General features: G+C 39.9%; 2 protein-coding genes across 2 annotated transcripts; one reads left to right on the forward strand and one right to left on the reverse strand.

Moving 5' to 3' along the window:
- The first annotated feature begins 675 nt into the window (after positions 1-675).
- alg9 (ALG9 alpha-1,2-mannosyltransferase) lies at positions 676-10,518 on the forward strand. Its single transcript, XM_085470196.1, has 15 exons — positions 676-844; positions 3,318-3,453; positions 4,116-4,250; positions 4,623-4,693; positions 4,905-4,993; positions 5,289-5,424; positions 5,716-5,803; positions 6,552-6,657; positions 6,908-7,030; positions 7,288-7,442; positions 7,578-7,707; positions 7,794-7,941; positions 8,052-8,181; positions 8,270-8,400; positions 8,586-10,518. Exons 1-15 carry the CDS (start codon positions 705-707, stop codon positions 8,707-8,709), a joined length of 1,842 nt encoding a protein of 613 aa, XP_085326322.1. The 5' UTR covers positions 676-704; the 3' UTR covers positions 8,710-10,518.
- layna (layilin a) lies at positions 10,487-15,971 on the reverse strand. The gene is made up of 8 exons (XM_085470197.1): positions 15,696-15,971; positions 15,553-15,573; positions 15,055-15,352; positions 13,680-13,840; positions 13,557-13,601; positions 13,419-13,478; positions 13,219-13,315; positions 10,487-11,669 (listed from the first exon to the last, which is right to left on the reverse strand). The coding sequence occupies exons 1-8, from the start codon at positions 15,769-15,771 to the stop codon at positions 10,958-10,960; spliced, it is 1,470 nt and encodes a 489-aa protein (XP_085326323.1). The 5' UTR covers positions 15,772-15,971; the 3' UTR covers positions 10,487-10,957.
- Positions 15,972-19,823: the final 3,852 nt, after the last annotated feature.

Consider the following 19,823-nt stretch of genomic DNA (forward strand, 5'->3'; position numbering starts at 1 on the left):
GGTCACACATGTGGGGCAGCAAATGCAAAGGTTATATACATTTCACTAGAGCAGGTTCTATGAGTCACGGTACTTTCAGCAAGGAAAATGTGATGAAAATTATTACTTGTGAGATTTTTTAAGATGTTTTAAAAAAAAATGTAACTTTACTTTGCAGCAACACAGATCAAATCCAAGGGAAGAGTTGCGGAGAAAAGATTAAATAGAGACAATATCATAAGATCTGAAAATTAACAAAGGTTTTTAACAGTTGAAACAAAGCCCAGTTTGGTGATTTTTGCCAAAAATTCAGAGGTCAAAATGTAATTTTTGTAATTCCTCCTGGTTTCATTGAAAGTTTAGTCTGTGAACTGACCTAAAACTGGAACTAAAAATTTATCTTAGGTCTAATTTTCAGTAAGCACTGATGCATGTTTTATTGCCTTTACAGAGTGCTGAGTTCGCGTTTATTTGAACTTCTTTGATTGACCTTACCCCCACACACATTTCCTTATTTTATTTAAACGTTTTTATTTATTTATTTTTAATAACAAATACGTTTAAATAAATAAAAGTAATCTAAAGCGAACTGAAACTTTACTGAATCGCAGTAAAGAGTACTTGTAACTTAAGCGCTTAATTGAACTGTATGATTAGAGCTGTCAATATCCGGACACAGCCGAAAATGAACGAATCGCGACTCGGGAGCAGGACCGTCGGTAAACATGGCGGCCAAGGCGCTTCGGCAGCGAACCAGGCGAGGCAGCAGACAAGATGCAAACAACGTGAACGTCCCCGCCGAAACTCGGGCACCCAAAGAGGAGAAAGTCACCGATGACAGCAAAATCACAGAGACTCGGCAAGAGTGAGTATGAATCCAGAGGAGACACAAGCTGCATGAGGAGGTGTGACTGACAGCCTGAGCAGGGGAAGCTAGCTAAGCTAGCTACTTTGATACCTTAGTAAGTTTTGACTGTAACGACACGATAACAACGCCTGGCAATGACCATTGAACAAACTACACCAGTGTGTATTTACATTAATATGAACCACAGTGGCTGTTTAGCTGTGTGTCCACCGTACTAACTAAGTTGCGTTGTTTATGTTTTAGCGGAGCAGTAAATCGCAGTGGTCAGCTCCATTCATTCTGTTAGTGTCAGATATGTGGTAACTGGCTGTGGTGCCAGTTGTGGCGTGGGTAAACTCGTGCTCTGGACCGACACAAACACTTGTTTGAGACGATTGGGTGGTGTTGTTGTTGGGGAAAGTGACAATTTGTAAGGTGACGTGTCATAAAATACGCAACGTGAGGGTCAGGGCTGAGCTGCAGCTGAGCCGACTATAATCTGACTAATCTGATGATGGGCGCGAACAAAGGAAACACTGCAACACATAAGCAACACTGTGAACGCAAATCACACGTTTGTATTAGTGTGACCATCCACGCAGTTCTCTTTACACGAGAAGTTATTATAACTGTTAGACAATAAAGATATAAGTATTTCCTAACCGATAGAAAGTGCACATTATTTATATATTTTACAAGATGACGCTGTGATCGGCTGTGATGTGTGGTTCGGAGTCAGATCTGGAGGTGGCAGAGTTGAAATGATAACATTTTAACTGGGAGTGATCATAATTGACAGAAATGAGAATATCTGCTCAGACCAGAATCATATGTATACGCTGCTCAGAAAAAATTAACTAACACTTAGAAAAAAACATCAAATCGCAATGGGAAAAAATCTAGCTGGGTATCTATGCTCAGATGGACTGGATAATGCGTTAGGAATGAAATGATACCACATTGTTTGATGGAAGACACCCAGAAGTGATAAATTGATGAGACAGGATAGTTGCTGCTGCTGAAATTCCATTGCAGCAACTCAAAATGCCACTTAGGAGTTTGTATGGTCCTATGTGGTGCTAATAAGATGTGGGATGGTGTCCTGGGGGATGTCCTTGCAGAGCTGGACCAGGGCATCACTGAGCTGTCTAAGGTGCAACCTGGTGGAGTCGGATGACCAAAACATAATGTCCCGTTTTGGTCAGGCTAAAACAAAGCCAGTCATTGATATCAATTCCTTCATCCTTCAGAGGACGTTGGGTTCTCAGGCCACCCTCGTGAAGTCTGTTTTAGATTTTTTGGTCAGATATATTCACACCTGTGGCATGCTGGAGGTTATTTTGTAGTTCTGGTAGTGCTCATCCTGTTGCTCTTTGCACAAAGGAGCAGATACCGGTAATACTCATGGGTTAAGGACCTTGTGCAGCCCTGTTCAGTTATCCTAGAGTAGCTGCCTGTCTCCTGGAATCTTTCCCATGCTCTTGAAACTGTCCTGGGAAACACAAAAAGCCTTCTGGCAATGCCACATATTGATGTGCATCCTGGAGCAGTTGGACTACCTGTGCAACCTCTGTAGGGCCCAGGTATTGCCTCATGATACCAGTAGTGACACTGACCCTGGCCAAATGCAAAACTAGTGAAAAAACAGTCAGAAAACATGACTAAGGAAAATGTCAGCAGCCTCCACCATGTAAAACATTCCTGTTATAGGCAAGTCTCATTGTTGTCCCTCAGTGGACCCGTTATTAATGTCATTAACAGAAAAGCAGCCCTCTCTGTTATTTAACTCACCAATATTTGATTAGCCATTGTAAAAAAAAAAAAAAAAATACAGAGAAATATGGAACTATATAAATTTTTGTGTGAAAAAAGTTTGTTGATGCTGATATTTCTTATACTAAAATAAATATCACACTGGCTCTCTTTTTGTTGTTAATAACTCACAAAAAAACCATTGGTTTAAATAATTTATCAGATACTTTTAAAATACAAAATCCAGAGGCAGGATAAGAAACCTAAAAGGTGAAAAGAAATTGGAGAAAAATATAGAAACAATAAAAACATTTGAAATTGTTATTCACAATAGTACTAATAATGTTGGTTTGGAAAAGAGAGAAACTGTTTAAAGAGTATTTCCTAAAGTAAATCTGAAACTGGAATAAATTTGGAGAAAATATTTAAGTGTTTTGTAAAAGTGAACAGAAATGTGAGCTGGAAATACACAACAATTTGATACCACACATGCACATTTTGGGATTATCTGTGTTATCTTAATTGGTATTTTATTAAAAGCAGGCACACGAGTGTAGTAAAGCAGTTAAACTGGTATGTGATAAAACACCCACTCAGTGCTCACATAAATGTTTATATTATTTAAGATATAGACAATTTATTTTTTATTTGTGTAAAGGGAACGTTCTGATTTATATTAGCATAAATATATACATATGCATTGAATGAATGTTCATATTAATCTTTTTTTTTGTAATAGGTCAATAAGTCGTGGGGGGCAGGTATGGGCTCCAGAAGGTTCGACTGCATTTAAATGCCTGCTCTCTGCACGCTTCTGTGCAGCTTTGCTCAGCAACATCTCCGACTGCGATGAGACGTTTAACTACTGGGAGCCTGTGAGTACTGATCTCTGCTGTGGGGCATTTGAAAGTGCCATAGTGTAGGGCTGTTTGATATAACGATATATATCGGATGACGATATAAAAACATCTATCGTTTCCTATTACGCTATCGTTTGTTTTGTGGTGTCGTAAAATAAACTGTTTACAGCAATGTTTTTTCATTGTTTTGATGGTCACTGTAGTGGCTATATTAATTTCTTAAAGTTCTCTCTTTCTCTTACCACACTATGGACGAACAAGCGTCTGTTTTTACCTGTTGTCTTTAGCAACAATGATGGTAAAACCACCGCGTGGCTTGTTTGTTTTCCTCGTAAACCTTTCACAATAAAGCTCAAGATCCTGTTGAGACTTTTCAAAATAAACTGAATCACGTGAAAGAGTATGCAGAGAGTTTACGGATGAGAAGCAAACACTTCACGCAAGTTGAGTTGCCAGAGATTTACAGAATTTACAGAAAATGTTACATTTTTGTGATTTATATCGTTGTCAGAGCGATAAATGTGTTATATCGGGATATGAGATTTTGGTCATATCGCACAGCCCTACCATAGTGTGTTGTGTGACAGTTTTTCTAATGCCTGCTTCAGAATCATTTTGTAGCATCTCTCTCTTGTTCCAATGGATTATGTTTGTCTTTTATTCCTGTGTTCTGACAGATGCACTACTTGCTCTACGGCACAGGAATGCAAACATGGGAATACTCTCCACTGTATGCCATCCGGTCCTATGCTTACTTATGGTTACATGCACTTCCTGCTTGCTTGCACGCCCATGTTCTACAGACAAACAAGGTAAGTATCGCAAGCTCGGCTTTTGCCATGTGTTGACGTTCCTGTATTTTATAATAGGGATGCACCGATTCTGAAATTCTATGCTGATCCTAACACCACAGTGAATGCATTCTGTGTAAAATCTAACAAGCTCATCATCAGTATACTTTTTCTTTTTAAAATTGAAAACTATATTTACCTGCAGGACATGCTACTTCTATTAGAAGAAGCTTTAAACTAAAATCTGGATAGACTAAAAAGTTCAATATTCCTCCACGGGGCATCTAAAGTTTAAAATACATGAATTCACACATGCGTGCACACACAGGTGTGTGTAACGTTATAGTGGGACATGTGCAGTAGTTTCAGGCTTGTGTTATGACTGTGTTGCAGGTGTTGGTGTTCTACTTTGTGCGATGTGTCTTAGCATTCTCCTGCTGTGTCTGTGAGCTCTATTTCTACAAGTGAGTTTACCCTCCTCTTAAATGCAAGGCATGTTAGCACTTTGGTGTTCACATTTTGGGATAATTTTGTAGATGTCTAGAATCATCTGTTACAAAGCAATTTTCCTGCAGCGTTTTTTTCTGATTAAGATATGTTACTAAAGTTAAGCATTTTTATTTTGTGTGTGTGTGTGTGTGTGTGTGTGTGTGTGTGTGTGTGTGTGTGCCACAGAGCAGTTTGTAAGAAGTTTGGTTTGCACGTGGGTCGTTTGATGTTGGCATTCCTCGTCCTGAGCACAGGAATGTTCTGCTCCTCTGCAGGTTGGTCGTGTTTAGCTACATTTCTGGGGACTATCAGTTGCCTCCATCCTTACATCTGTTGGTTTTTACATCGAGCAACTCATTACAAAGCCTTGCTTTTCTGGCCTTTTGGCAGATCACTGATCAAGAAGAGCAGAACTGCCACACGAACAGTGTGCAGTGTTTGCCTCTAAGGAACATTTCATATTTATGATTTATTTCTCCTGTGCTCCCATTAACGCTGTAGGGATTGTAGGGACATTTTTGTGTTTGTGCTTAGTCTTTTTCTGATTAAAGTTTATTTCTTTCTCTACAGCTTTCCTACCTTCGTCTTTCTGTATGTACACAACACTGGTTGCCATGACGGGTTGGTTCCAAGACTCAACACCGTTAGCCATCATCGGCGTGGCTGCCGGCGCCATTGTTGGATGGCCATTCTCTGCATTGATCGGGTATGACTGTAAATACTGGCATTGCAGGCTTTTAACTATGTGTTAATTGTAATACAGCTTTTTTGAAAAAACTTTACACCTTAAAATTTTTTTTTACTTTATTCTGGATATAAATGTTTACGGGCTTGCTTGAATTTTCAGTGGAGTTTAATTCTTTTTAGTTAGTGCAATACAGCCAACCATTGACAACAAAAAATGTATCACTTGTATCACGTTACAATAACATATGAACTGGGATGAATGTGAGCCGGATCAGCTACTGTGTCATTGAAGTTTCTTCTCTCTTGTTAGACTTCCAATTGCTTTCGACTTGCTTGTGTTGAAGAGGCAGTGGAAGAGTTTCATCACCTGGTCATTTATTGCTTTGCTTCTGCTGCTGGTAAGAATATAGAACTACTAGAATAATGGGTTTCTTTTCTGTCACAGGTAGAGCATTCCCCACAAAATCTCTGTGGACGTACCACAGGGGCAGGAATATAATAATGCATTTTGCTGTCATGTGTCACATTGTCACAACATATGTAAACTATACTAAAAAATATTGGGCCACATACACCTACAGGTGCTGCTCGGCCATAGAAACCCATGTCATGACACTCTCAGTGGATAGTTTTTATGCTGATGGTTATTCCAGTGGAGGTTATTGAGTCAGGATGACACACTGTGCACACTGTGCACCTCAGCGCTCACTAACCTAACTCTGTAACTTTATGTCCTCTATCACTTTGTGGCTAAGTTACTGTGGTTCCTAAATCCTTCCACTTTGCAGGAACACCTCTTACAGCTGATTGTGGAATATCTAGTAGGGAAGGAATTTGACGAATTCATCTGTTGAAATGATGGCATCCTATTATAGCACTACGCTCAAAATCAGAGAGCTCTTCAGAATGATCCACTGTTTGACAGATATTTTTTAAAGCAGACTGCATAGTTAGGTTGGTGATTTTCTTTTAGTTTGTGGCAATGGGACGAAAAACACCTGAATTCAAAGATTTAAGAGGTGTGGCTTAACCCTTTTGTCCATCTGTATCTGTAGTTCTTTGTGAATTATAGCATATTTTTATGCAGGAGCTTAATGTTTATGTGACCTGCATCAGTTCACTTTCCTTCTCATCTTGTGTTCTCAGGTACCTCTGGTGGCGGTGGACTCTTTCTTTTATGGCAAACTGGTCATAGCGCCACTCAATATTCTCCTGTACAATGTCTTTACACCACATGGGCCTGATCTATATGGTAAATGACCTGTTTTGTCACATTTAATACCTCAATACATCCACATGTGATATTTATATAAAGTATGAGATATTTAGGATATACAATGTTGGATATGCCTTTTATGAATTGCCTAATTTACTACAGTAACTGTTGGACTGATAATACGTCAATGACAATATCAAGCAAATATTAAGATTTAACAGTTTGTCGCTGCAGTTTTTGTTGGGCACAGGGTAACTTCTCTTGCTTTCTGTTGTTTAATTTCCAGGTACGGAGCCGTGGCATTTTTACTTTGTAAACGGCGTCCTGAACTTCAACCTGGTGTTTGCTCTGGCACTGTTTTCCCTGCCACTCACTGCTCTCATGGAGACACTGTTACACAGGTTCAATGGTGTGTTTTCCTGCGTATGCACAAAATATGTTGATTTTGGCTTGTTACATTTACATTACACTTGTAATGATTCACTCACCTATATACATTTGTTCGTGATTTAGTCCAGGTAGTTACCCTCATCTCACATTAACTCCGGTTAGCACTCTTCTAAGTCACTGTGCTCCACAGTGCAGTATATTCAGTATCTTCCAGCACATTTACAGGGTTTACCTTTTGTGATTTCACATCGTTGTACACACATGTGTTTTCTTCAGTGCAGAACCTGGGCCGCCCGTACTGGCTGACTCTGTCTCCCATGTATCTGTGGATGTTGGTTTTCTTCACTAGACCTCATAAAGAAGAGCGTTTTCTCTTTCCTATTTACCCTCTCATCTGCCTCAGCGGGGCAGTTGCCCTCTCCTCATTACAGGTGTAGTTTACCATTGTCTAATTTTGGCTTTCAAAGCAAAACAGCCTGCTGCGTTAGTTGATTTCAGCATTTTTAGGCCCATTTGGTCACAAATGTGCACGTAAATGAAATGGATTTTATTCATTTTATTTACAGAAATGCTACCACTTCCTGTTCCAGCGATACCGACTGGAACACTACACCGTCTCCTCGAACTGGTTGGCTTTAAGCGCAGTGGTGGTCTTCGCTGTGTTGTCACTGTCTCGTTCTGTCGCCCTCTTCAGAGGTTTGTGTGTGTGTCCCATTTTCCCTAAGCACCAGCACCAGCATCAGCATTGAGCGAAGGCTTATGATATTTTGGTCTGTTTACAGGCTACCATGCCCCTCTGGACCTGTACCCAGAATTTCACCGCATTGCCAAGGATCCGACTCTTCACTCGGTCCCCGAAAGCAGGCCTGTCAGCGTATGTGTTGGCAAAGAGTGGTATCGCTTCCCGAGCAGTTTTCTTCTCCCACACAAGTCAGTGTCCAGAAAATCTGCACAGGTTTTCAGTGTCTGATAAAGTCTGTAAGGGTGATTTCTCATTTTTATGTTTTCACTAAGCTAAAAGTCTCTCTTTTAATCTCCAGCTGGCAACTGCACTTCATTCAGTCTGAGTTTAAGGGGCAGCTGCCTCAGCCGTATGCCTCTGGTCCTCTGGCCACACAGATCATCCCAGCTAATATGAACGATCAGAACCTGGAGGAGCCAAGCAGATATGTAAGTTCCTTAGACGCAGACATGTTTGCTAACTAATACTGTAGTTAAGAGCAAATAAATTAAAAATGTATTTGTCTTCTCTGTGCAGGTTGATTTAAAACAGTGCCACTACTTAGTGGACCTAGACACAGATGAAGAGACGCCGCTTGAGCCACGTTACTCAGCCAGCAAAGAGGAGTGGACTATCATCGCTTATAAGCCTTTTCTTCAAGCATCAAGGTAGTTTTACAAGTAAATATTTTACAAATAAGTGTAAAAAACAGTAAAATTAAAATCTGTAAATGAAGGAAAAAGCATAACGTATTGCAGTTGAAAAGAAAAGGAAACATCCTGAGAAAATGTAAACATTAAGGAGATCTACAATGTGAAGCAGATTGTTTACATGTAAGGCATTTTTCTCTCAGGTCATCTCCTCTCTTCAGAGCGTTCTACATCCCATTCATATCTGACCACCACATCACCTTTAGGCGCTACGCCATCTTAAAACCGCGGCGGCAAAAGCAGCCTCGTAAGCGGAGCCACGGCTGACCTTTTACACCCGAACCTGTGCAGTTGTACAAAATCCCAACAAAAGACGTCAATCACCTCTTCTCAAAACAGCTGGTATTTGTGTGTCAGTGTGCATGTTGTCTCAAGAAACCTTTGAAGCTATCAGACCCTTTAAAGACATCAATCCCCCTGTTTACTTGTCATCAACACTACACAGACTCTCTGAATATCACCACCCTGGACCACTTTTTGGTGACCAAACAGTGTTTGCGTGTGGATGAAAGGCAGAAACGTATTAGAAAAAGTTGAGAAAAATATGTGGAAAAGACATCAGTCTGCTTTTGAGCTTGTGTGTGAGACAGTGCATGTCAGAGTGAAAGAAAATGCTTGGCAGGGTATCAGCTGGACGTTTTATCTTATTTTGTATGCCTGTGTTGAGCCGGATGTCTTTAAGGGGATGCACACCACAAAATATTTGCATTAATTCAGCCCGTATTCGAAACTTGAAAATGTGGCCTGACTGGAGGAATTTCTCTGACCAGTGAAACGCAGAAATCCTCTCGCGTCTGGGCTTGAACAGTGTCCTGTTGTGTGCTCTGTCAGGTATGAGTGTGGAAGATAAATAAAACCAAGGATGCTTAAGTAATTTAACTTAATAAAATCATGATTGACTGTGAATATAAATCCGATGTTGTTTTTATTGGGGCAGTAAAGTCACTCTTTGACAGGTTGGCTTTTCATCTCATTTTATTGGAATATTCCTTATGTAGCAAACATACAAACCACTTTCACTTACAGGAGAGATATCAAGACATAATACATTCTGAATTAATAGTAATAATGATGATGCTTTGGTTTATATTACACTGTAATAGCATGCCGTAATGTTTGGTTAGGCTGCAGGCACTCAAGCTAAATTGTAGCAGCTACCGTTGCACTTGTTGTTGTTTTTTTTAAGAATGGCTTTGATAAATACTTTAATAAGTGTGTAAAATTAAGGTCTCGTCACAATTTAAGGCAATATAAAACCACACAGGAGATAAATACAACCACCTTCCACGAGCAGTACTGGTTTATTGTGTTTAATCTGTTTGAGGTAGCCCGCATCTCTCAGGTATACTTGGGTGTACAAAACAGTTTTCAAGCACAGCAAACATAACAGTTCAAGACCTCAGTTATCTTACCTGACACGACCATGCAAAACAGGCTGCTACACACACATGAAAACACACATGCTTTTATAGACAGAGATGCTCATAATCCTCAGAGTCAACTGTAAACGTCTACATTTTGGTAATGATGCCATGTACACAAGAAAATGTGAGCTTAGCTTACAGTAGGTGCTTCTTTACTGGGTCATTTCTGTAATGTAACTGTATTATGGCTCTTTCCAAAAACTTCCTATGCATGCATATATTGAAATATTTGCTTGGATGCTTTAGTGAGGTCCAGATAAAATCTGGAGGCTTTACCATTAGGTGACCTTTGTGTCAAGGGTACTCCGGTGGTTTGGAATTGATCTCGTGTAATATTGTCACTTTGGATCATTATTAAATAGGACGAAACTTTAACCTGAGACATTGTCTTTGTTATTCCATGCATTTTTGTTTCTTCTAACCCCAAACCTACAACACTTTTCGTTCCGCCTTTGGAAGTTTTAAAGCACAGAACGGCACAGATTGAACGGACATCGTTTAAGGCATTATACGCAGCCCGTTCAGGGTAAACTGTAAACAGAAATCAATGCGTAAAATTGTGGAAATGCCAGTAACAGACTCCCCTTTTGTAATTGTTGCTTTGATGTATTTCTGCCCCTACCTCCCTGTAATAAAGTCACAAATAATCCTATGACCTTGTCTTCAAAAGAAATTCATTACAGTAGGTCTGAATGATTCTGAGTAACCCAAATCTTTTCGTTGATTTGCGTTCTTTCAGTAAGCATCACTGTAGAGGAAGAGGCTGAGACATCACGAAACGGGAGCACATCAAACTATCTGCATAAACAAATATAACTTATTTGCGCCACCTGGTTACTTTAGTATTCATAGACAAAATTGTGTTCATTTACTAAAAACGAATACCTACACAGACTAGTCTACCAGCAGGCTACAGGCTGAATTATTGGGCCAGCAATAAAATATAAATTATATATTTTTTCAACCTGATTTTCAGTCCTTTAAACATAACAGACTAGAAACATTTAAAACCATGCACAGTCTTTAGCCACTCTCTCAGTATCATTCACTCATTCAGTGCTGTACACATAATAAAGGAGATTTTGAGGCAATCAGTAATTTTCCCTGTTGATCCATTCATGCTCGTTGAAGTATCTTCTTCCACCGTCCAAATTCAGCCCATTTCTGTAGCAATCCACATTTGCGTTGTAGGACTTTCGGTTTCCGTAGGTTCCGAGGCTGGTTCGGTAAGTGTCTTCCTTTCCATTGGTGAAGTATGTCTGATACAGGTCAGCTTTTCGTGTGTGACCTCCAGGTCTTAGTTTGGGATCATAGAGGTCACTCCCCGCTGTGGTGCTGCCATCATACAGTCCGTGGTCCCTGTATAGGCTGCTGCCGAAATGCTCGCTCTTCGTTGTACGACGACCCAGACTCTTGTCGTAGAACTCTCTGTGACCCGTGCGACCCAAACTGCTGCCACTCACGTCCCTCTTCCCTGAGCGGCCCAAGCTGGTGTCGCAGAAGTCATGAGTGCCACGGCGCCCGAGGCTGAGGTCGTTGAGGTCAAAGTTTAGGAAACAGCTCTCTGTGCTTGCAAGTGTCACAAAGCCGCTCTCTGTGTCCCGGCCCCCCAGATTATCGTAGTCACCAGTTGGTGTGTCAGGGGAGGGGCATAAAAAGGAGGTGTTCTTGGTCTGCGGGCGAGCTGACACGAGGTCGTCATCCTTCTGGGAACGAATGACGTTGTAGACATCAGTTGAAGTTGGGCTTGGGCACAGTCCTGGGTCTGTTTGACATACTTCGGATTTCTGCTGTTTCCTCCTCCTGTCACACAGAGAGAGAAGACACCAAACAAGACACCTTAAAACATTCACGCATACAGAAAACAACATGACTCTATCCATCCATCTATCTCCACCATTATGGATTGTTACTGTGTGTTATGAGCACACCCCACATACATCATTGTGAATGCTGCCATAAATTAATATTGTGTATTAATCAACATTGAAAATACTCCTCCTCAGTGTACTTCAGTATGAGTCATGTCTATGAAAAACTGCACATCTCAGCTGTGTTTAGAAATCTCTCAGACATTTTAATTAAAAAAACATTACATTTTAAAACCATTTCGGATTTGTCAATCTATAGCGGACTAAGTGCTACTGATAGGGAAGAAAAGTGAGCATGTAATTGGAAGAAGAGCTCAAATAATGCTATAAAGAGGAAACCCCTTTTTTTTTTTTACCATTAGAGGTAGAAATAGGGAAAGTAGCAATGCAATTGTGGTTAGACGTTTAGATGCAGTCATCATGGACATGAATATCACAGTCATTTTGAGCTTTTAATGATTTCTTTAAACAGTTGTTTTCCAGAGTAAATATGATTGTACTGCATAAATCTTTAATAACGTTAAAGAACAATAATTGGGTGCACAAGTTTAAATTTATTTAGGATTTTCTCTAATCCACACAGGCTCAAATATATACATACACTCATTTAAATCTTTTAATAAGTTGTGCTGAAGTTGCTGAAGCACTACAGTGTCTGTTAACTTGCCATCACCAGTGTGTAAATGTGTGTGTAAATGGGTGGATGACTGAATGTGTAAAGCGCTTTGGGGTCCTTTGGGACTAGTAAAGCGCTATACAACTACAGACCATTTACCATTTTGTTAATGATCAGAACTGATTAAAACTGGTAGTTTCCTTTGCCAGCATATAAAGGATTTATTTAACAGCACTCATTGGATTGACCAATACTTAGAATAATAAGAATGTCCTATGAACTCAGTGAATATCTGAGAAGGATGTTGGGAAGGTTGCTTGGAGCAGATTTCAAGATCATCAGTTCAAACAAGTGTACACAAATACAAATTATTCTGATGTGCCACCACTTTGCTAAGGTCCAGTAGAAACTCAGATTTTTTTAAACCCAGATGAGAGTAAATTTGTTTAGGATTTTTTGGAAGAACCCAGAAAGCTTGAAGGATCAAACCTGCCATGAACTGAAACATGGACACAGTTGGGTGACCCAACAGGCCAATGATCTCAAATATACTGAAAACTGAATTGGGAAACATTAATCTCCTCAAATGGTTAAATTTCCCTTAGCAAGTTACACTGCAACCAGATGCTTTTGGTAGACTTCAATATGGTTGAGGTTGGAACTTTGGAAAGGTCAAATACTAGTGGGGATGTATGAATAATTCTGGCCCTGTGTGGATTTAGAGAAAATCCCAAATAAATTCCACCTTTTGCTCCCAGTTACCATGAGATTCATGCCCACTGTGTGTGTATGTCACCATAACCGCATGACATTGCTGTCTTTAGTATTCTTGCATTTAGTATTTGCCTTTATTTTGGATCCTCACCGTCGGACAATCAGCTTGAAGCAGCAGACGCCTGTCACTGTCAGCAGCAGCAGTATGAGGGGGATGGTGGGAATGATGATGTAAACCAAATTCAGAACTAAATAAAAGACAGACAACAAAGATACAGATTTAGTAATTGTCGTGTAGGTCGAAATCTGTCAGATTTTTTCACAAATGATTGAAATGTTTATCATCGTGACCTGTTTGGTTGTGGTTGTGATCATTTGGATTCCACGGCACCACGGGTGAAGGGAAGACATCTGTAATGAAAGCTATCAGTCTCTAAACATTCAAAATGTCAACATCAGCCTAAAAGCTAATATAAATATTTTTTTTACCTGTTTGAGTGGAGTTAGGTGAAGGAGAAGGATCCAGTGACTCCTCTGGAAAGAAAAAAAAATTAATTCAGCAGTAACAACAATTTCAAGTCAAACAAAAATTAAATGACCTCTGAGTAATACCTGCAGTGAAGTATTTGCAGATGAAGTTGTTCTTGGTTTCACAATTGTCATCGTTCCACTGGAACATGTAGAGCCCCCCTATACCAGGAGGAGCGGACGGTTGGTGATACATTACAACGCACACCTCATAACCACACGATGGCTCATCCCAGTGCCAGTTCCTATACAGACGCACACAAAGCAACCATATTTTTGGCATCACTGGAGAAAAAAAATCTATAATGACTTTTCAAGGTATTGTAAAGTAACTTGAGAGGTAACTAGTGTCCCTTCGACCTCGTCGAGCTCTGCTGATCCGCTGCTGATTGTTTAACACCAGATATGAGCACATAGGAGTATTATAACGAACAAAAATGAAATAAAACGTGACAATGTGATAAAGCGACAAAGTGTTTGAAGTCTGACTTTTTTAAAGACTGAGTAATGGATGCTTTAACTAATTAATCATTTTTTTTAGTCGCAATGAAGGAAAGAAATAAAAGATATTTTAGTGTTTTGCTTATTAAGCTGTACACTATTTAAAGCTGGCATCAAAAGGTTTCAAGTTAAAAATAATTGTTGAATATGTTACAGCAAAACTTAATTGCAAGATTTTGTGCTGTACTACACTACAGACCTAAAACAATATCAGTTGTACTGCAAAAAAGGGAGCATTTAACCTTTTTCACGTGAATCCTTGAAATAAAGATTTTTTGTCCTGTTTTTTTTTCCTCTTCTTTTTCTACCAAGCTGGTTTTGACAACGGCAAGGCCAATTATATTTATATAGCACATTTCATTACAGGTAAACTCAACAAGTTTAACACAAAAATGAAAAACATAAGTAGGTCTGAAATAACAAAAGGTAGCATTGACACTAACACATTTAAGTCTTTGAGCAGATCAGACAAATGAGAAAAACCTGTCTTCTCACACAGACTATAAAGAGATGGACGCAGCCACTCAATCAGCTGATTAGTGAAGTCGTGTTAAGAAGCCATGAGTGTTTGCACCACCACAATTTTTGGTCATTTAAATTCAAATGTGCAGGGGAGGTACACACACTTATTCTCTAATGACGCAAAAAACGAACATAGCTTCACGTTTGTCGTAACTTCATGTTTTATTTAACACTATCCAAAACTGCCGATTTAGTCATGCATGAAGTATTTTCTGAGGACACAAAGTCAGCTAGAGGCTGTTTACTCATAGATTTCTATGCAAGTATTAATAAGATGGTTCAACCCCTACATGCCGTTAAAAAGAATTCAGCTAAAATCTCTACAAGCTACATCCATCTTTTATACAGTCTATATTTTCTCATCTGGTGGAGTTTTTTTTTTTTTTTTACATCTCTGCTTTAAAATGAACTTTTCACAAACTGACTCTGTTCCGACCTAAATGTGGACTTGCTACCATCCAGCCAGTAATACTGGGAAGAGCAGTCCAAGTTGCTATCCTCGCCTCCATGGTTTCGGCGGAGACCTATCCAGAAGTCTCCATCAGTTGGGCGGAGCTCTGTGATGAGCTGCTCTATGATCTTCTGCTCGGACTCAGACTCCACGCTCAGGAGCTGCCCCCCATCCCGTCTGCAGGCGCGTTCTGCCTCCACGAAGTTCAGCTTACGGCGGAGCTCGGAGAAGTAGGCCAGCTTATAGCATGGCTTCCCTTTTCCTGCCTTGCACACGCGCTGGCCTATAACACACACACACACACACACACCATTGTTCATGCTGGATATAAACTGAATTGGCTTCACATTTGCATTCACTAAATAGTCTGTATTACACTAACAAATAAATTACTTTGTAATAGTAAATATAGGAAAACTACAAAAATACACTTAGTTATTCGTCTTTATAGTGTTTCAGTTTCAGTAGAAGTACAGTGCTTACCTCTGGCTTCAAATATATCTGCTTCAGGAGCCCAAAGTTCAGCACACAATCAGATATTCAGCACATGAGGAAGCAAAAATAGATCCACACTTAAATCAAGCAGACGTATCTTTGCAGCATTTTTGTGTGTGAGTGCGTCTTACCTGTTATGAGGCTTGTGGCTGTAGATGGATCAAAGCAGAAAAGCAGCAGGTGATAAAGGATTGTCCGCAGATCCATCTTTGTTGTCTTTTCTCTAACCACAAAATCTTGTATTACAGTTTAGTCTTTTTCATTCTGCTGTCCATTCATGTGCCAGGTCATCAGAAGTGCTCATGTGAAAGCAGATAACGGCCACCTATACCAAAGGAGGTGAGCTTCAGCTTTAGGTGTAAGAAAATGCTATAAAAAGAGGCTAAAATTAAAAAAATAAAGCTTAAGAAGTACGAGAGCGTCTCGGCTCCAGTTCTTTCTGCTGAAAAAGGGGAGTGTGTGAGACAGGAGGAGGAGGAGGAGCAGGGAGAAGAGGAGGAAGGGCTGCATGTTTGGGAGGGGGCTGTAATCTGTTAAGAGCAGTCTTAATGATTGGGAGAAGAGGCTGCATCGATCGCAAGACATCTAATCATGCAAGTGCTTCTCATCGTAAATGCTGACAAGAGGCAGATTTCACTCCTTCCTTTATTACTTAAGCTTCGGATATTATCATTACAAAAGTGTTACATGAAAATGATCCCCTCTAACTCAATCAGGGATATTTTAAGATATTCTCTCAAGTCCACTTCGCAGCATTCTTGCTGATTGTTTCTCGTTACAAAGCAAGACAGAGCCAAACACAGCAGACACGTACAACCAGCAGGCAAGCCCTACAACACATTATGCTTTTATTATTAAAATCTCTTTTATCAGGTCTTATCTGTGTACTGGTGAGACTGAAGTGTACAGCTCAGGGAATATCAACAACCTCACAACTGTTTTCAAGATTTAATGAGGCATGGTAAGCAAAGTCAACCCCACCCCCCAAATAACCCCTGTAATCATGAAGGAAAGCATCTTTCATTATAATTAAGACCATTTAATGTCTTTAAGTAGTCTTTAAAAAAATAGTAATATAAGTTCAGGACTCAGGGAGTAGTTCTCTTTTCTGACAGTGATTTTACATATCAACAAAGAGCCAGCATTTCTGCAGCAGTGTGCATAGACTGTATGAACCAGGAAAAAAACAGGGACATAGAAAAAGTTTGGGCTGCTAAAGCCCACTAGCTAACACTTTAACTCCTTTAAAGTAACATGCAACATGCAGTACAGTGTGAAAACTAGCATCCTGTAACCACCACTGCTGTTATCTGCAGCCAAAGTGAGAGACAGAAGCCAACAAGGGGCTGTAGGTGTCTATTACAATCAAGCTCTGACTGGGCAGCGACTCTGTTTAATCAGAAAAAGCACTACGGGAGTCAAAGACCTTTGCCTGTCTGCTATTATGGAAGCTTTTCCCTTCATTGCGACTAAAAACGACATTTTTTGCCATGTGTAAGTAAAAGAATCTGGGTTATGATTTCAAAATTTTGACTTAACAATTTGATCTATTGTTTTGGTCATTTTCATGTGTGTCATCTTCACCGTTTTTAAGACATAACTTTTGGTGGGTCTGTGATATCTTTCCTTCCTCCTCCATCTGTCTTTAATGTTCTTGAATTTAGTGATTAAAAGGCTCCATGCTGCCTGGTTATAAGTAGCTTGCTGCCCAGAGGCGTAGCTTTGTAAATGTTTTAGTGTTAAAAGTATTTTTGTATCACAAATCGTTGTGTGTTGTGATGATTTCCCTGCTTAAGACAGTGTGGGTTGTAAACTGGTGTGTTATATGAATTGTTCATGCACTCTTTAGTGGTTAAGAACGTTTGTGTAATTAACTGATGGTCCCCCATGTCAAATACTCAGTGCAGCACTCATTTTGAATAGTTACAGTATATATATTTTACTCACTAAAGAGATAAGGGATTGTAGCTGCTTTCAGTGCCAGCTCTCTGTACACACTGTTATTCTGATCTACAACAGTGTATGCATATTTACATTGTTAGCTCATGTCTCACCACTCCTCCCTTTTCAAAGTGGAATAACATTGTTTTGAAAAAAACAAACAAACAAAAACAAGTTCATAATCTTAAACTTCAGATTAGTTTCAAGTAGTCCAAAACCACTGGGTGATGTCACAGTGATTATGTCCATCTTTTGAATACAGATTGTGGTTTCTAGCCCAGGAATTTTAAAGGTGCTAGTTGGTGAATTGCTACATGGCCAGAGACCCACTAGCTATTTGTTGCTGTTTCCAGTTACAGACAGGAAACCTGCAGATAACAAGACTGGTAGAAAAAAAACAACAACTTTGTAGACAAGCTCAATTGCAGAGGCATTAGCATGTCAAATTACTGAGACGCATTTTTACCGCTGCAGTTTTATATTCAGTCAGCAGGATGAACTGAAGCCAAGGATGCATGTGCACGTGACCCGCTTTTCAGAGCACAAATGGAAGAAAAGTGTATGTATGCAGTTCTTAATGGTAGTAATTTCTGAAATGGCCCATAAGGTTGATTTAAGGCTCGCAGAGAGACAGATCAGCCAGAGTTTAAACAGCAGGATGCTTCATCAGGAATATATTGTGTGTGCTAGCTTTGAATAAGGAGCCAGGGCGGGGGCAGCGGGGCTGCTCTGAAAGTACTGTCCTCATGCAAGATGCGCTATCTAAACACAGCTAATCAGTTTAGGTGTAGACTGATTTCAGTCAGGGGCTCAGCTTTGTATAAACTGAAGGAGGAGTACGAGACGTTTGCATTACCCTGCGCTCTGAATGGTAAAAGAGAAGACAGAGGGGTTATAGGGTCCTTAAGAGAGATTCAATAAGGAATGGGCCTTGGTTTAAATTTCCTTCTTGTTTATAGCATCTGAGACCAGAAGAGGGTTTCATTAAATTAAGCCTCTCTTCCTCAATCTTCCTCTCACATATTCCCTCTTTCTCTGCCTCCACCCTCTCTACCATTTAGTTAAAGGGAAACCAGATGAATATTCCCATGGGAAGCCAGTGCATCACTAGCCCAAAGCACCACCACACATGTGCAGACACTCCCCCTCATAAAGAAGCCTAGCATTAATGTTGAAAATGTACCTCTGTTCTGTGATGTTGAAGCCAATATGCATTAGCAGAGAGAACTGCTAAACGCACATTTCACTGAGACAAAGCCACGTAGTTAAAATAACATGATTTGAAGCCATAAACTGGCTCTGACCACAACAAATCATTCGTAATGTAATGAGCTTGTTTGTTTGCCGGCTGTAAAAATACGACGACTGTCAAACTCAGTTAATTCCAGTCTTTAAGCAGGAAAGAGAAAGAAAAAACTTAATTACACGCTACAAAAGAACTCAACTTTCCACTAAATTCAATTTGGATTATCAGAGGTTGGCACGCTGCCCACACCAAGTGTCCGCATTGCGTACGCCCGCACAGAGAGCTGGAAATGGGCCCTGAGTCACTGACCTGAGGGAGCCGGACGGCTCTATCAGCAGAGCTGAGTGTCCATAAAAGAGTTTTGATGAAACCTTTTAAATAGCTGAAGTAATTCTTTTAGTCATTCATTTTGTTAATCTGGTTTTGGAAATGTGTTTGAGGGACGGAAAGCGCTACCATTAACCAAACTGTGTGCTAGCCGTGTGATAGATCTCTGTTCATATCTGCAAAGAAACAAAAAGCATCCTGCTTATTAAAAAAAGGGCTCTCTGTTATTTTATTACCAAGCAGCATCACTGTGTATACGCTATCCTTCTTATTATTGTGGCTTTGTAGACAGAGCGTTACAGTTCAGGTGGGATTTAAAGGCTTGTCAGGAATAATTTTATTATCATGCTAATTTGTACAGAGGCCCTGCGATCTGTGTCACACATTATGTCAGTTTTGGGGAAATGTTGAGCTTTGGAGGTGCAAAAAGGCTTTTTGCAGATATGCTGTATATACATAGTTTTCAGTCTGAATAAAAACCTTAGGATTTCAAGCTGTTTACATGGGATGTGTCAAAGATCATGCGATCATGGCATCTGTTTGGAAAATGATAGAAAATTTTGACATCTATGCTGTTGTCATTATGTTGTTTTTAATTATTTCAAAAAAGGCTCAGGTATGTCTGCTTGCAGGTGTGTGTGTGACACGCCACTGGCATCATATTTGATACTGCAGAAAAGTTGTGTCCTAATTTTGTCTGTATTCTGAGTGTGTGTGTGTGTGTGTGTGTGTGTGCGTGTGTGTG

Source organism: Copadichromis virginalis, linkage group LG10 (assembly GCF_057382275.1).
Source record: "Copadichromis virginalis isolate Kocher_CV1m ecotype Utaka linkage group LG10, C_Virginalis_male_GT1.1, whole genome shotgun sequence".
Lineage (NCBI taxonomy): Eukaryota > Metazoa > Chordata > Actinopteri > Cichliformes > Cichlidae > Copadichromis > Copadichromis virginalis.

Excerpts from the sequence above, each read along its gene's own strand:
- alg9 (XM_085470196.1), top strand. The coding sequence starts at position 705 with ATGGCGGCCAAGGCGCTTCGGCAGCGAACCAGGCGAGGCAGCAGACAA. Across the intron at positions 3,454-4,115 it reads CGTTTAACTACTGGGAGCCT|ATGCACTACTTGCTCTACGG; the intron begins GTGAGTACTGAT and ends GTGTTCTGACAG. Across the intron at positions 7,031-7,287 it reads ACTGTTACACAGGTTCAATG|TGCAGAACCTGGGCCGCCCG; the intron begins GTGTGTTTTCCT and ends TGTTTTCTTCAG.
- layna (XM_085470197.1), bottom strand. The coding sequence starts at position 15,771 with ATGGATCTGCGGACAATCCTTTATCACCTGCTGCTTTTCTGCTTTGAT. Across the intron at positions 13,841-15,054 it reads GGTAGCAAGTCCACATTTAG|GAACTGGCACTGGGATGAGC; the intron begins GTCGGAACAGAG and ends GCGTCTGTATAG. Across the intron at positions 13,479-13,556 it reads ACCTAACTCCACTCAAACAG|ATGTCTTCCCTTCACCCGTG; the intron begins GTAAAAAAAATA and ends CTTTCATTACAG.